Genomic DNA, 16,184 nt, shown 5'->3' with positions numbered 1-16,184 from the left:
GAGCCTCAGTGCTTCATTGCTGCAAGACTCATCTACGTAAGGTTCACTACAGTTATTCCTCAGGTGTTAAAGCTTCATTGAAATAAAACAGATACAGTAACAAAGGTATAACTGACAGTCATATTGACTGATGTGCTTTTTGATTCAACTCTATAAATATTTACTCAGCACAATCCTTTAGAAGATTAACTTAGAAAGTAGTTCAAGTTCAAATCCCTGTTTCATTACGATGCTAAAAGAATATTCCCTGTACACCACACACTGAACTAGGAAGTACAGGTAAATATTAAATTTGTCCAGAGCATTAGAAAACAATCAAGAACATACCATATGCACTAGCAACAGCACAAGAGCACTGGACACTCAACTACCATTCTCTCCAGCTGACGGATTTATCCCTTTGTAGAGCTTCTTTTTCAGGAGCATCGCTCTGTACCAAAAAGGAACTCCCAAGCCTCACAGCAGAAATATAAAACAACTCAGCTTTCTTTGTGTAAAGCTAAGAAAGGGATTAGAGATCTCTTACCTCTCTCCCCTGCATCCCTAGGATACCAAAATTGATGTCTCTTCAGTTTCCAGGCAATTTGGCTAGTTTTATACAGTTTTGGAAGGCAAATTCCTTAAAGCCGCTAGTAGAGCAAACTCAAACAGGGGAACTAAAACCAAATTGAGCTCTTCCCATTGCTGCAGGTCTACAGGATTTCTTCTGTCCCTTTACCTCCCTCAAGCCTTAAACTTGCTCTCTACTTCTACACTGCATGAGCAGAGGGGTAACCGAGGTGCGGGGCTGAAGCTTGTTATGCATTTTTCAGTGCTAATGTGTCAGGTAGAACCAACTCCCATCCTTAGTCATGGACATCAGGAGACGCAAAAACTAATTTGCCTCAGTACAGTAAGCAGAAAGAACTGAATAGAATAGTACAGTGAAGAGAACATCTGATCTCATATTCTTGGAGCAGACTGGCATTTTATGTATCACATAGTGATATCTCTGCCTAATAGGATTCCTCCCAAAGGTAAGATGATTAAGCTACCTGTCTTCAGCCTCTTCCACAGCTGCTCACACGGGAACACATAATTTCACTAACACAACATTTGATGTATAAATGAATTTCCTTGCCAGACTACAGTAAATGAAGCAAGACACACTGCTACACTGGGCAAGCAGCAAGAGTTCTAAAATTATCTCAGGGTGCTAAATTTGTCTCACAGCTGTGGAGGTGGCTTCTACAGTAGGAAAGAACAAATCTGTGAAATCTCAGGAACATGGATTTAAATTTGTCAGAGAACGTGGTTAAAAAGTTGGAACACAGTCAAGATTCAAATGCTTAAAATTTAGAGAAAAAAAAATCAACTCCTCATATTATTTCACAAATCTAGCATACTGTGTGATGCAACCATCCTGCTCTCACCCACTACAGCAAAACACTGCCATTATTCTGATGGGATAGTGTAACCCTCTCGCAGTAAACAGACTGTGTAGAAATTGTAACAGCCAACAGCTAATTCAGAAATAGCACAGGAAAAGTGGAGCAAGTTAGTGGAGAATATTTGTTCTATAAGAGCCTAACATCATGTATTAAGAAGTGATCAGGCCCTGAGGAAGTCAGTCTTTAGGAGGAAATATTTTACTGTGAAGGTGGTGAGGCACTGGCACAGGTTGCCCAGGGAAGCTGTGGATGCTCCATCCCTGGAGGTGTTCAAGGCCAGGCTGGATGAGGCTTTTAGCAACCTGGTCTAGTGGAGGTTGTGCCTGCCCATGGCAGGGGGGTTGGAACTCAATGGTCTTTAAGGTCCCTTCCAACCCAAACCATTCTGTGATTCTATGATGAATCACTGACCATTATCTGATTCACTTACTACTAAAACATTACATCCCCACTATTGTCCTGTAATCAATTTAACTAGCTGCCTAATTATAAACATTCTAATTTTCTTACCCGTTAGCCTCATTCATGCCTACTTCATTGTAGAAAGAAATAGAAAACCTAACACATCATACATATAGACATATATAAATAAAACTGATGAACAATGTGGAAATTGCTGTACCAAGTGACCACTTGATACTCAAGTGACCAATTGAGTTCAAGTTCCTCATATGTTTCTAACTAGGCAACAGCACATGACCCTTCCTGATCCTTCTTAAATTCAAGACTACATCCTAAAGCATGAGAACTACACTCCTATTTAAGCAGGCTGAAATGCAATACATTAATGTTCATAATTCAGCCCTTTTCAAAATCTAGTTTCACTACTTGACATCTTCAGGCAATTAATTTTTCAAAACACAGTTAGTTAAATGTTAATATTATTAAATCAAATAACCTGATTAATTTAACAATTTCACTGGCATGGTAGGGTAAAATTATGTCCTCTCTTTCCAAAAAACAAGGGAAAGTAATTTCAGTTCCAGCTAAGCTATGGTCTTTCTAATTTGGACACAACAGCTATAGTTTTTGCTTAGTTTATTAGAGTCTCTTCTGATTCTATTAAATCAACTTTTGATTTAATTTTAGCCCCCAGTTCAAGTTTTATAAATATAAGCTCTAACTGAAATGTTTCCATGGATACAAAGGTTTCAATAAGAACATTTGCACAGAAGGAATGATCTTTGTTCCTCATATCTCAGATCCAAGTCTCCGCTGTACTGAAATCTTAATGTTTGCAAAAGGAAAACTGAAAAGATTCAAGTGAACTAACTTAATCTTAATCTCTTAATCTGAGAAAGAAAACTGAAGTTGTTAAACATGGAAAAAAAAGTCAGTCCATTTGGATGAGTTTTTCTTTTCACAAGAGACAATCTGAGGAATAAGCACTGGTAAAACCCCTCAATTTAGTTACTCTTACCTCAATAATATACAAAACTACATTCTTGTAGAAGCAATAGAGTATGCACTTGGTAACTCGATTGTAACTCCAAGCTCCATGGACCAACAACAGCTTCTCCAAATAGGAAAACTGAAAGAGAGAAAATGGGTTTTTTAAACATATGAAGAACTGTTTGTTTTTTTTTTTTTTTTTTTTAAAAAAAACACTGTTTAAAGTAAACTCCTGACTTCAGATCAGCTATGAAATTTGTTCTTCAAGTGCAATATTTAAATAGCTTATCAGAACATACATGCAAAAACCAACACAATATTTACAGGAAAAGCCTTTTTTGAAGCAAAATTCTGCATGTTTTTAAGTGGTCTTCACTGGTTTTAAACAGCAAGAAGTCTTCAATTAGTAGTACTATCTTGATAGAAAAATCAAGCAAGGTTAACATAATATAGCCTTGTGGATTGAATATAAATGTGAACTCTTCATTTCATGGTCAAAGAAGATTCCTGTGTTTGACGACTTAAAAGGTTCACTCTCCATTGTCTGTGTTAAATGAACAGTCTGATAATCAGAACTGTCTTGAGCTGAAATAAAACACACAAGGTGGCAACACAAGTAGAAAAATAGATGTATAGAGTCTTTAGAGAGAACAAATACTTACATTAACATTTCCAGTCCAGAAAATATATGCCATCATATATTACATGAAGCACCCAAAATACTCTATAAAGAAAGAAGAAGCATTTGCCAAAAAGGGCAAGTAAAAACAGATACCTTTTAATGCCAGTTTGAACCACAGATACAGCTCAAATTCTGCTTCTCAATTCAGCAGTTTTGAAAATAGACTTTTATAGAAGCAGTCTCACAATGCAACCACGGAAATGCATATTTTCTAGTCTTGGCTTTGTCAGTGAACCTTTTTATGGCCTGCAGCATTCCTTTTTCCTTCAGTTACAGACAGCTCATACTGGTGACTGGACCATTCAGCACATGCATACCTGAAAGAATTCTTGGACACTAAGGTGGGATCATTATTTGCTTTGCTTCCTTTTCCATAAAGTGACTTGATAAGAAAAGCTTAGGTTCTAGATCATTGATTTTAACCCAAACTTATTTGAAATTGAAAGCTACACTAATGAATTAGGAGTGTCATGAGATAGCTCTGCTCCCATGATTTCCAGCACTGAAATCACTGAACCACAAATCCTATAAGAACAACCTCCCTCCCCTGCATCAGCAACTCAGATTTGTTAGGATATGCCAGCAAAAAGGGAGAGAAAATAAAAGTGAATCAAACTTCACAGTTCAGTCTCTGACCAACTTGAGTCAGCACTGAAAGTGAGACACTCAGAAGGGAGCAGTTGACCTATTAGACACCTAGTGCCTCAGTTAATATGCAGCACAGGTACAACTTTCTTCATCAAAATTCACGGACAACACACATCAGTGACAGGAAACTTGCCACTATGTCCTGACAAGTCACCCCAAACACCTCTTGTAGACAATAGTTAGACACACCCTAAAAATTTATCTCTGCTGATTCTAACAAGTGACCATCTCAGATGTAGTCTTCTCTGGAGTTCAAGGCAAGGAAAAATCCTACATTAATTGCCTCTCTTGACTGTACTCTCATGAAAATGAACGCACTACACAGCACAGCAAAGAAGATATTAGCAACCTAAAAAACACAGTTCTGAGCCTCTTCACACTGGTGAATGGTCCTATTGAGACATGGCAAGGAATTAAATTTGTTTTGATGCAGGTCACTGAAATTAGGCAAACGCACAGCTACGGGTATAATACTTGAGCGACTGTAGGGATAGGGCTCTACTAAGACACTTCCCTTGTTTGGGCAGTACTGTATTCATGGTGTTTTAAATCGGAAGGTAACATTAAAGACCATCCAGGTGGCCTACCTGCAAAACACTTTCTGTAAGTTTTCAGTCATCTCTGTATCAACCCTAGCATACCTTTTTTTTTTATACAGAGATTATCTTTTAGAAAGATACCCCTCATCTTGACTAAAGGATGAGGTGATGCCATGCTGGGGGGGGGAGGGAGATGGGGTGCTTAAGGCAGGGAAAGTGCATCCAAAATGCAAGATAAATTTTCCAGAAAAGAAAATTGAAGCATGAACATTTATCTAAGAAAGAAGTTTCCCTAGTTAAGAAAAGTGAACAGTCCCTAGACACCAGATGCTCTCTGGATTAAGATGATAAAGCTTTTTACTGAGGAAAAAAGTAATTAAATTCTACTACTGCCTTTCTAAACAGTTCGGCCATTTGATTTGGGAATTCTCTAACTATGGATCACCGGTGCAATATCATTTCAAGGGAAAAGGATGATTCAAACAGATGCTTCTTGCACCTGTGGAAGCTATTTGGAGTAGGGTCAGACACAAGTTGCCTTCTTTATTTTTTCTTGGTTTATGCTTTGATTCCCCCTGGAATCCTGAACAAGCCTATATAGAGACTTTCTCTTCCATAAGTGCCTACTTCTGGCACCACTGCATTTGAAATACCATTTGAACACAAGATGCTACATTATAGTTGTCATCTTAAATTACTCAATAAGAACATACTCTGCCTTCAAGGCATGCACATACAGTAACGCTTTAGTGGGAGTTATAGGTGTTCACAGAAAGAAATATACCCCACAGAGATCAAGGTTTTCTTTTGAACACTGTTTTTGAAACACACATTACCATACACTGTTAGTCTCTTTCACAAGAGGGATTCCTTTTCAAGTTTTTTTAATCAGCACAAAGCTCTTCTACACACTCACAAAAAATACAGTTCCACAGCATTTTACTAATTTTTCAACTTAAAATTCTGTGCTGGTATGCCCAGCTTTTATTTCATATTGAACTAAAAAAATTAATTGCTGTTGTCATTAACTCCCTGACTGGAATTTAAACCAAGAGCAACTTACTTCCACATTCTAACACTGAAGCCAAATCCAAGGGTTTTTGTTAATGCAGAAGCAACGCATGAACGCAGAATTAGTTCTTCAGTTTTAACGTTACTGCAACCCACGCAAAATGAATTAAGTGCATAGGGCCCTCTATGGACAGAGCTCTCACTGCTTATACTTATTAAAATGGAAGTAATAAATGATCTGAGCAAGTCTAAGTAAAGAGCATTCAATTAAGGCATACAGCATAAGCAATATATAGTCTACAGAAGTGAAAAATGAGAAGGTCTTTACAAGATATCACAGACTTAACGATTATGGCAGCTCCTACAATGGCATGTATTTGGAATATGCTACTGTTTATGACAGAATAAGCCCTTGACAAAACAGCCTAAAATTTTCAAGATAAATTTGGTGAAAGATCTCAGTTATTCAAGCCTGAAACCCAGAGCGCCTCATCAGACTGCAGAACAGAGCAGCAATACAAGACTGCCACTTTGCTTCACAGCAGGGTTAACACAACAAACAGTTATCTGTGCAAACAGCAGCATTATCTGTGCCTTTTCAAAACCTCACCTTCTACTGAAACTATCAAAAGATAATACTTCATATCACTTGGTAGAGCAAATCTGCCTACACCCTGGCAGAAGGGAACATCAGCTGATGCTCACAGATCACTGAGGAGACAGTGGATTGTCTCTGCTTCGTGTCAGCTCCATGTGTTCTTGTCCTGCAATCAGTCTCAAACACATACACAAAGCATCTCAGCTTTAAATAGTATTCAAAGGATGTCCAGCAGCTGAAGCATCTCCTTCCTTTTTTTATGCTTCTTTTAAAATCCTTATTCTCCATTTTGGTTTTTCAGTAAAACAAAAAAAGTTTTTACTCTCCTCTTTAGCTGAAGTAATCAGTGCTGAATTTGACAGGACAGCTTGAGAGCACCCACCCAAATAACACACCTGAGATGAAATGCTGGCCAGCTCTCTAGAACTGTGACTAATTCTTGTACACCTCATAGGGGTGGGGAGAACAAAAACAACAACAAAAAGGAGACACCCCAAAATAATAATTTCCCAACAGACAAACTCTTATACACTTGGTTACAATGCCTACTCATAAGAGAAAAGAGCTTGCACCAAGAGAGGTAAGGTAAGCAGCACTAAAAACATGCTAACATAAGCATCACAGAAAGTGCTTCTCCCTTATTACTGAAGAAACAAAACACTGTACAGCTGTCAGAAGGAAACAAACTTTAAGAGGAAGTGGAGCTTTGCACTAAAGAACATAAAATCTTAATAATGAAACCCAAAAATACATCCCAAATATCTGTTTTAGACAGCTGCCTTGAAAAGGACACGAGCAGAGACACTCCTAGCTCAACACTAGAAGTCATGAAGCACTCCATGGCCACACAGCATTATCTCTGACAACAGGATACGGCAGTTGCTCTTTTTTGCCTCTGACCTGTGCAATAGCATAGTCTGAGCAATTGGTTGCCTGCATGCCCTCATTGCCACTGATCCCCACTCCAACGTGAGCTGTCTGGATCATTCCTACGTCGTTGGCACCATCCCCAATGGCAAGTGTTATAGCATTGACGTGTTTCTTGACCATGTCTACTATTTCAGACTTCTGTAGAGGAGATACTCTGAAAAGGAGAGAAAAAGGTGTCAGTTTCTCACATGCTGAGCTATGTGCCTTTCCCAAAAGGACAGCTGTAATCTACATTTAGAAGTCATCAAAGGGCAGTTGCTGGGAACTTACTTTATTCAACAACTAAGCTTCAGAATGTGTGCCAAACCATTTCAGATGAAACAAATAGCTTTAAAAATAATTTCACATTTATCACTACTGGCTCATGTTTTATGCAAAAGAGAACAAACATATGAAAGGTTTTAAAGCTTTGTTTTCCTCCCCAGCCCCAAACCCAATACACTTTAGCATACACAAGTGATGTTATATTGGGACCACTGGAGAAGGGAGTTTCCTCTTCAGCTACAACAGTTTCGAGATTAACAGTAATTAAGATCTCCATCCCGGAGGTGGAAGACCACTAATACATTCACAGAATAAATCAGAGATTTTTCAGTGGTTTGGCAAAAGGTATTACAGGCTTACCTTATTCCTTCCTCCAGCTTACTTCCCCATTTGCCAGGCCATTTTCCAACCTCAGACTACACAATTAGGATCGGAAATAGTAAGGCCTCTCAGCTGATCTCAAGCAGCCTTGCGTGCTAGTGCAACTCTGACTCCAGTAATGACATCACTCAATTCTAATTCAAAACTGAAAGGCTGACTCCATAACTTCTGACCAGTCTTATCTGTTTTATTGCTACTTACTTTAACCTGATCCTTCTCTCATTTTATATCAGATCATTTGATAAAAATTCATGTAATTCAATAGAGCTAAACCAGTCTAAACCAGGGAGAAGTGGAAAAATACTCAGGACTAGGTTACTAAATTGGATAGGACACCCAAAATGCCCTTTTTTAATAGAAAAGGTGGATCAGGTTACCAAATCATATGAGGTATTCTAGAAATACCTACATGTAGATTAAATATTTCCATTGTAACCCCATCTGTACAAACAACCCTAATTCCTTTCCCCATCAGTTTTATTTAAAAGTTCCAAATTATTTTATATTCCTTTAAATAAACCTTTAGTCAAAACTTTTCCACGTCTCAAATCAACTACATAACACTCAACAAAAATAATGTAACTGATATCTAAAAGCTTTACTATTAAAACAGAGGGAGAATGAGGAGCTTGGGGAACAGGGGAGGCAGGTTTTTTTACATGGTATTTTTTCCAGAGTTACATCCTGTGGGAGCAACTTACACAGCCTTTCAATACACATGGATGGATTACTGCTGATCAAAAAAAAGCAGAGTTACCTCGTTCAGCATTTTGCTTTATGGCCTTGATTTTGTTTAGTGCTGACCAGCTCTTAAAAAAACTTGATGAGTAATTTGGGGAGAAAGACTTCCTAAGAGAAATTTGCTGGGCTCAAAATTCACTTGTGAACTAAGCCACCTGAAAAGTCTAGCAGCTGTCCTGTTCCTAAAAGCTAAAAACAGGAAAAAGTTGACTGGGTCATAAAATTTACTTAATACCACTGGATAGATTTATTAAGCACTTTACTACATGGCAATGAAAACACCACTTGGCACTGCAGGGGCCCAGTTCAATTACCAACATGAAACCCTAACACACTAACCAACCTATGGTGCGTGACAACTGTCAGTTTATAATTATAAAACAGCTCTGAATATAGTCTGCATCAAATTTTAACTTCGCTCTCACACATATACACATGCACAATCCCCTCTTCCCCACTCCTCAATCTTCACATGATAAAATACTGAAGCATGGTGCAAGCAGTTAACAAGGACTTCAAGCCATTAAATGTGAGCTCCAGAGGGACTTACAGCCAGTTCTCAAGCGATAGGACTGAGGAGTGTACACATCCACATTACCAGCCCCAGGGGCACCTCCAGTGCACAGGACTGTATACTTTTGGCAGTCTCCTCATGCAATTATTTCATTGCAGCTGAGCACTGTGCTTATCTGCTAACATCCTCCTCAGACAGATACATCTCTCAAAAGTCCAGTTTGCATTCATTTAGTTTTCAGTTGCATGGCAACAGAAATAGCCAAGAAGCTTCCTGGTTTAAAATACACTTAAAGCAACAGGGGAGTAAAAAAAGAGACTGTGAACAGCATCTCTGATTCTGTAGTTTAAACTAGCAGCTTGTCTACAGGCACTTCAGACATGACCAGAATGTGGCAGAGACGCTTGAGCTTGATCTAGTGCAGTTTAGCTGCAACACTCCAGGCAAGCTAAAACAGCCTGTATTCACTCCTGTGCCCGCATTGTAGGTGTGGCTTCAGATTTTAAGTTGACTTTGACACTAATGGCCTATTATTTGTCAAATCAATGGAATGCCCCAATATAAACACATTTACCAACTACTACAAAATGTACACAGAGTATGCTTTTACTGTTTTGACCAAATAAAGTTAATTATACCTACAGTTATATAACAAACAGTTAAAGACTACCATCTTTATACACCTAATAAGACTAAACAAGCTACAGGAAACACTAGACATATGCTTTAAACAACAAAAATATTCCTGCACTTGTTTTAAGATGATGAAATCTAAGACAAGATTTCAACACAAAGTGTTGCTTGACTATAGTTGTGTATTCTTAACAGAAGCTCTATAGCAAGCACCCTCTTCGACACCTCCCCATCAAGTACATCCCTAAACTACAGAGAACACATTTTACTGCACACAGTATATTAACTACAAAATTTGCAAATTGAGATGGCTACTGATTTCCTGAGGGGTTTTTACAGCCCACCCAACTCGCACTCTCAGCCTCCAAACTTCTTGCATTCCTTATAATCTATGTGCTACTAACACACTGCATTAGCTGACATTAATCCCATTAGCCCATGATCAGAGCTGTGGTCCATTTCTGCACATTTGATAGGCTGTCTACATGAATAGCTGGAAGATTACAGCACAGGATACTATTAACCTGCAGCTTCCCCCAGGTGATATCTTGGAAGGAGAGGAGGAATAGCCAAGTTCACAAAGATTCCTGGATAAATGACTAAGTTCAAAGTAAAACATGCTAGTAAGAACTAACTATTTGGGAGAAAAAATTTGCAGTGACAGGCAGCTTTTTTTAATTACCATTTGGGGGAACATGCCTGGCACTTACTGCAACAATATCAGGATGTAAGCTTTGCCTTGACATATATCCAAATAAGAATTAAGATGTGAACAATACATCAGTTGCATCAAAGTCTTCTGCTTACTCATGCATTCATTCATTTGTCAGACAGCAACACTTCTTACAGTGCAACTCAAGAGATCACTGGAAACATTTGTTTATGTATAAGTAATTTTTATCATCTGCTCAAAAGCCTCTTTGACAACAGATACAATCAACTTACTCTAGATTTATTCTCTTTTACGCATACTCCCAGAAAAAAAAGTCAGGTTTCGAATACCACTGTTATAGCTCCAGGATCAAGTCTTCAGATTCCTGCTCAAATTGCTTTCCTGAGAATCTGGATTTAACCTACTCAGGCTACAGAGAGCCTGGGTTCAGGACTGTGCCTTGATAAAATATTTATCATTCCATATTTGGCTGTGCAATATGAAGTGCTCATGAAAGGGAAGCATAAAGTCAATGCAAAGCCATGCAGCAAACCTGCTACTTGCCCACCTCTGAGACTTCCTTCCTGTAGCCTTGCTCTTGGGAGGGTAAAAGCTGATATGGAAAAATTGAATGTTCTCTTCAGTCTCAAACCTGCTTAATCAGCATCTTTAACAGAACAATACAGAAAGCAGTTTCCATCCTGAAAGAGACAACTGGTGCCTTGATACCATATTGCTTCCTCTGTAATGGGGTGAGTGGAAGCAAGAGAGGGCACAAACCACTATCCCTTGGGAAGAAGCTGGGAGAGAAATGAAGCCCAGAGCCAGGGACCCTCAGATAGACATGGACCAGTCTCAGGCCACTGCAATGCATAAGGAAACCATGGAAGGAGGCAGGGGTAAATAGTTTTCAGATAAAGCAGCACTATATTGTTACCATCAGTAAATACTTTAAGTTCCCTCTTCTACATTGAGTAAGCTCATGAAAAAACAGCCCAGGGCACAGCACTGAGCAGTAACATAGCTGGTTTTCACAGAGAACATTTTAAGTGGATTCCCACCGACTTCTGCAGATCAGCTCCCAATGGCTTTAAACGTTGAGTCTGCATTTACTTCTTTAGCCTCAGTACACATGTTTATAAGCCAACTTCTCACCTGATATGTTTTGCCTGTTCAGGAAAGTTCTAGTCATATGGTTTAGTCTTAAGTAGTCCTACAAGGACCAGGGAGAGGGACTCTATGATCCTTATGGGTTCCTTCCAACTTGAGATATTCTATGATTCTACACAGCATTTTGCTGGAAGGTTTGCTCAGGCTTCAGTTCTTTAAGAAGATAATTCAAGCACAGATGAAGGATCTTCCAGTTCAATTTTCTTTATCAGGAATACTTATGGGACAACCAGAGCAATTGATAAATTCAAATCAGATTTCACAAAAAACCCCCAGTGAAGTGGTGATATTTGCGAAAATAAATGTCAAACATTTTATTTGGAAACACATTCTGGTAGCAAAATTTTTAAAACTTCAGAAGTAGAAGAAAAGCATCAAAATACCATTTTTAACCAAGAAAAACAATGCAATAGAGCTTTAACTTGAATTTTTAATGTACTGCAACTGATTTAAATCAATCAATTCCTTTACCACTCTTTTTGCAATCTGGCAAGAGAGCTCTCCCTCTTATTCCCTAACTCCATGTAATAGATTGAGATGAATGTAGCCATAAACGAGATGAGAAAGACACAACCAGCATAACCAGTCCTGTGTCACATAGGTCAGCTACACTCCACAAGATAATATCACAAAAAAGTGAGAAACAGTTTTTTAATTCTGTCCCTATGCATATCTGTATTTATTGCACAGTTACAGATGCATGAGAGCAACTGACAGCAACTGTAAATAATACTCCTCACGCAGGCCCTTAAACTACATCTGCATCATTGCAGATGCTTCAGAGTATACAGTCATAAACCACAGATGGGAAATAAAAATACCATATTTCAGAAAAAGATTAATTTTATTTATTGCATTCAAGTCTAAAGGATTCAACGAAGACAGGGTTCTGGTAGAGAACTAGCAACTGAGACTACCAACTGTATATAAAAAGAGACACAATTGATAAAGAACAAGGTAAGCAAACTCTATTGGAGTCCTTTTATCTGTAAGACTGAGGCAGAAAATATGAGGTAATTTATAAGAGATCAGCTTATATCCAGACCATGTAACAAGACCACTAAGAGAAGGCAGCCCCACAAGTTCTTCCACATCTGAGCAACACACAGCTTTATACCCAGTCTCAGCACTCTCTTCTGTTCCCTCTACACGCCTTATTTTTTGTGGGGATTTTTTTGTTTGTGGGTCCCCTCCCACAAAATGAGGAGACTAGAACATTTGTGTTGAGGGCTGCATACTTCCCCCACCTCCAATTCAATACAAAAATACTCTTTAAGGCATTCTTACCCACACTTTTGAAATTTTTTTATGTTCACTTGTGAAAAGAGGAAGGCAAGGAAGGAAGCTGTTTCAAGTACTACCTCCCTTTGCTTCCATGCTGTAACACGCATTAAACACAAAGACATTAATGTCTTTAACATGAAACATTGATTTGATATTCTACTTCCTCTAAATGCCTTGCTAATGCAACACAAGAAGCCCTTAAGAGCCCACCTTTATTGCAGTGAACATTATTTTACCCTGTTCTATCATAAAATACATTACTACTTCAAAATGCTCAGTGACCTCATCTTCAGAAAAAAGCAGAGACAGGAGACAGCCCAGAAAGAGCTGAGAGCTATCAGTTATATTGACATTAAGTGTATGCATTGGTCCGCAGAGAAAGTGGCAAGATAAATAAACATGTCACTAAAAATAATGCTCAGAAAGCAAGGAATGTTACCATGACATCATATTTAGCAGTTTTTAATTACACACTGATCTCTCCTGACACACACCAGGGTGCAGATTTCAACTATGTGTCATCCAAACAAGGGCTAATCTTGAACTAGTCATGATGCTCTGAGATATCTTGGATAAACTTGTAACGATGCAGTAACTCACAAAGAGTGAACAAAAGCACACACACATACTGACTCAAAACGTGCATTGCATTGAGTGCACATTACATTTACCAAGTGCTCCAAATCTCCTTCACCTGCTGACAACCACGATTTCACAGGGACTGGCTCTGGAGCAGTACTTACAGCTTTGGAGACACCACTGACTGAACTGATGGATAGTTTAATGTTCATAAAAAGCACCAAAGGAATTTAGCCAACTAAATATAAGTGCCTCCAATGGAGACATCTCTATCTGCACTAATCACGCCATGCTCCTTTTAGAGTCAATGGAGAGAAACAGGCACTTCCGGAGTGCAATTCATCTGGCTTATTTTAGGCATGTACTTTAAAGGTATAGTTCCTCTCCTTTTAAAGTAAGCGCCCTTTGCTCTCCCCTAAGGTAAAGGGGGCTGAAGGTAACTAGTTCCCATGAAAAAGCCTACTACTGATATGTAAATTTACATAGTATGAAACCCATCTTACATTATTGCAGTGCTAAATACCTTTAAATTAATCAGGCACACAAGCTTTTATGCTCTTGCTTTCTGGGAAGGTGGAATGCCTGCATCCTCCCAGCACAGGCACCTGATGCTGAACTGGTTGATATACCATGTTCTCCTTCCCTTCTCTTAAAATTCTCACTCCTTGACTACACTTCCAGCTCTTCCTAATTCTTTTCTATAGTAATTTCCCAGTCCCACCTTTTCTGAAGACAACTAGAAGTCTTACCAAACCTCTACAGGCTTCTGTAAAAACAACCACATCTTCCTCACCCTTGTCATTTCAGCTGCAATCCCACTTCTCCATGCTTTCTTCACTTTTTTCCCCAAGCAGAGCATCCTCCAAGCTTCTTCACTCATTGAAATTTATCAGATGGATTTCAAGTCTCTTTTTTTTTTTTTAATTTTAAAATGAGTTTTACATCGTACTTTAATTATCAGAAGTCTCCTTTCAGCTTGTTGTAAATAAAAAAAAAATTCCTTCAGTTTTTCAGCCTCACTGACGTGTCAGTCACACACTTCACTTTCTGAATAAGATATGTCACTTCTACATTTCAGGTTATCCAGAACAGGGTATTTTTGATGCATAGCATGGTTCTGAGTCAAAGCACATGCACACATCTCTACATACAATAACAGAAATGCCTTCTTAATATAAAGCTTTTTGTAGTTATAAAGCTACTGAATGTTACAGTCTTCTGAAGAGAAAGAACCCAAGTTCATTTAGAACCTTTTCATCACAAAAGCAAAGATTTTTTTTCTAATTATATATCTTCTTTTTTTATTTTAATTGATGTATCACTAGAGAATTTCTCCCTTGCATTCCAAACTTTGACAACTCATTTGCTCTTCACAGTTGCCAATGATCTCCAGAGAACGTGCACTACAAAATAATCTCTTTATAAACTGGATTCAATGTATTAAGCAGGGGGATATAATACACAGCGCCCCAGTAAACACAGGGTTAAGTCTCAAGTCAGCATCTTCTTCCTCTTTGATATCCCTCCCTGCATGTTTCTGTCTTGGTTGCCCTTCCCCCAAGCCTGGGTAAAGATTAAATAGGGAAAACCTATTTTGGAAAACAAATTATTTGGGAAGTGCTGAGTTGGCATAAACATGGCATTGAATGGGAGACTATTCTGCCTTTTTAACTGTAATAGTCGCTAGTGGCAACAGCTATAATACAGTTAAGAAGTGAAACTAATGTATCAAATTAATTTTGAGCTTCCCTCACCCCAAGCTGATTAAGGGACATTCATTTTCATCCTAATGAGCCTGAGCAGTTCTCATGCAACATAGAATCCACTTTTTTCTAATGACAGAGCAAAAAAAAATTGTAGTCTGTAAAGTGTACAGATTAGTGCCTTTATAACCTTAAGGACATGCACAGAAAGCAAGCACCCATGTGTTTCACACAGAGGAGTTGTTTACAGACTTTTGCAACACGTGGTGAAATTAAGTGACAATCGAGACCACGGCCATTAGTAAGCACATGAGCCCTTTGAGGGAGGCTCTGCCCTGTGGTGAAGCCAACAGACCAACTGCGAGAGCCAGGGGGAGCACCTGCCTCGTGGAGCAGAGCAGCAATGGTGGCATCGTCCACCCCAAGTGGGCAGCATTGTTGTCTAATGTGCGCTCTGCTCCTCCACACTAACTACAGCTCAGAAATACAAAATACAGCAGCTTGACACAGCATTACTATTGTGAACTACTGCTTCTTTCAGCATCATGCACCTAAGACACAAACCACAAACACTGGCACAGGAGAAAGATGAAGGGAGATGTAGCTAGTAGATTTGAGAGGGTTTGCCATTTTAGCAGTCCTACAAGCACCAACAGTTTTATTTCTTCATTCTGAGTTCTAATAACTAAGCATGATTTATTTTTCTCCCTACGAAAACAAGTCTCCTGTAATTTAAAATGAGAATGCATATAAATTATCAACTTGCAACTACATGGTATTGTTGAAAAGCCTAAGATCTCTGAATTACCTGCTCCTGGAACAGAGAGACACAATCCCAAGCAGGGCATCTTACCCAGCATTTATCATCAGAGGGCTGCAATATGCGAGTATATTATGTTGAGGACTCACTACCCAAAATGAATGTACCACCTATTTGTAAAAAGCGAATTTTTTCAATTTAAGAATTATTAGTACACCTCAAATGTCAGGGTCACAGTGTATCTGGGAAGAAAGGTAAGCTCACAATTTTTTT

The 16,184-nt window shown here is 38.7% G+C and overlaps 1 protein-coding gene across 1 annotated transcript in view; it reads right to left on the bottom strand.

Annotated features, from left to right (window-relative positions):
* ATP8A2 (ATPase, aminophospholipid transporter, class I, type 8A, member 2) overlaps positions 1–16,184 on the bottom strand; it is a gene marked incomplete at its 3' end in the record, with an annotated part of 199,975 nt that overhangs the window by 46,680 nt on the left and 137,111 nt on the right. Inside the window, exons 25-26 of the mRNA XM_010083758.1 lie at positions 7,201–7,384; positions 2,851–2,961 (exon numbers count right to left, since the gene is read on the bottom strand). Of these exons, the coding sequence (XP_010082060.1) occupies positions 2,851–2,961; positions 7,201–7,384 (295 nt within the window). The remainder of the gene's footprint in view (positions 1–2,850; positions 2,962–7,200; positions 7,385–16,184) is intronic.

The sequence above is a fragment of the Pterocles gutturalis genome, unplaced genomic scaffold (genome assembly GCF_000699245.1).
Source record: "Pterocles gutturalis isolate BGI_N339 unplaced genomic scaffold, ASM69924v1 scaffold5920, whole genome shotgun sequence".
Taxonomy (NCBI): Eukaryota; Metazoa; Chordata; class Aves; order Pterocliformes; family Pteroclidae; genus Pterocles; species Pterocles gutturalis.
This window is presented reverse-complemented; position numbering and strand designations above follow the sequence as displayed.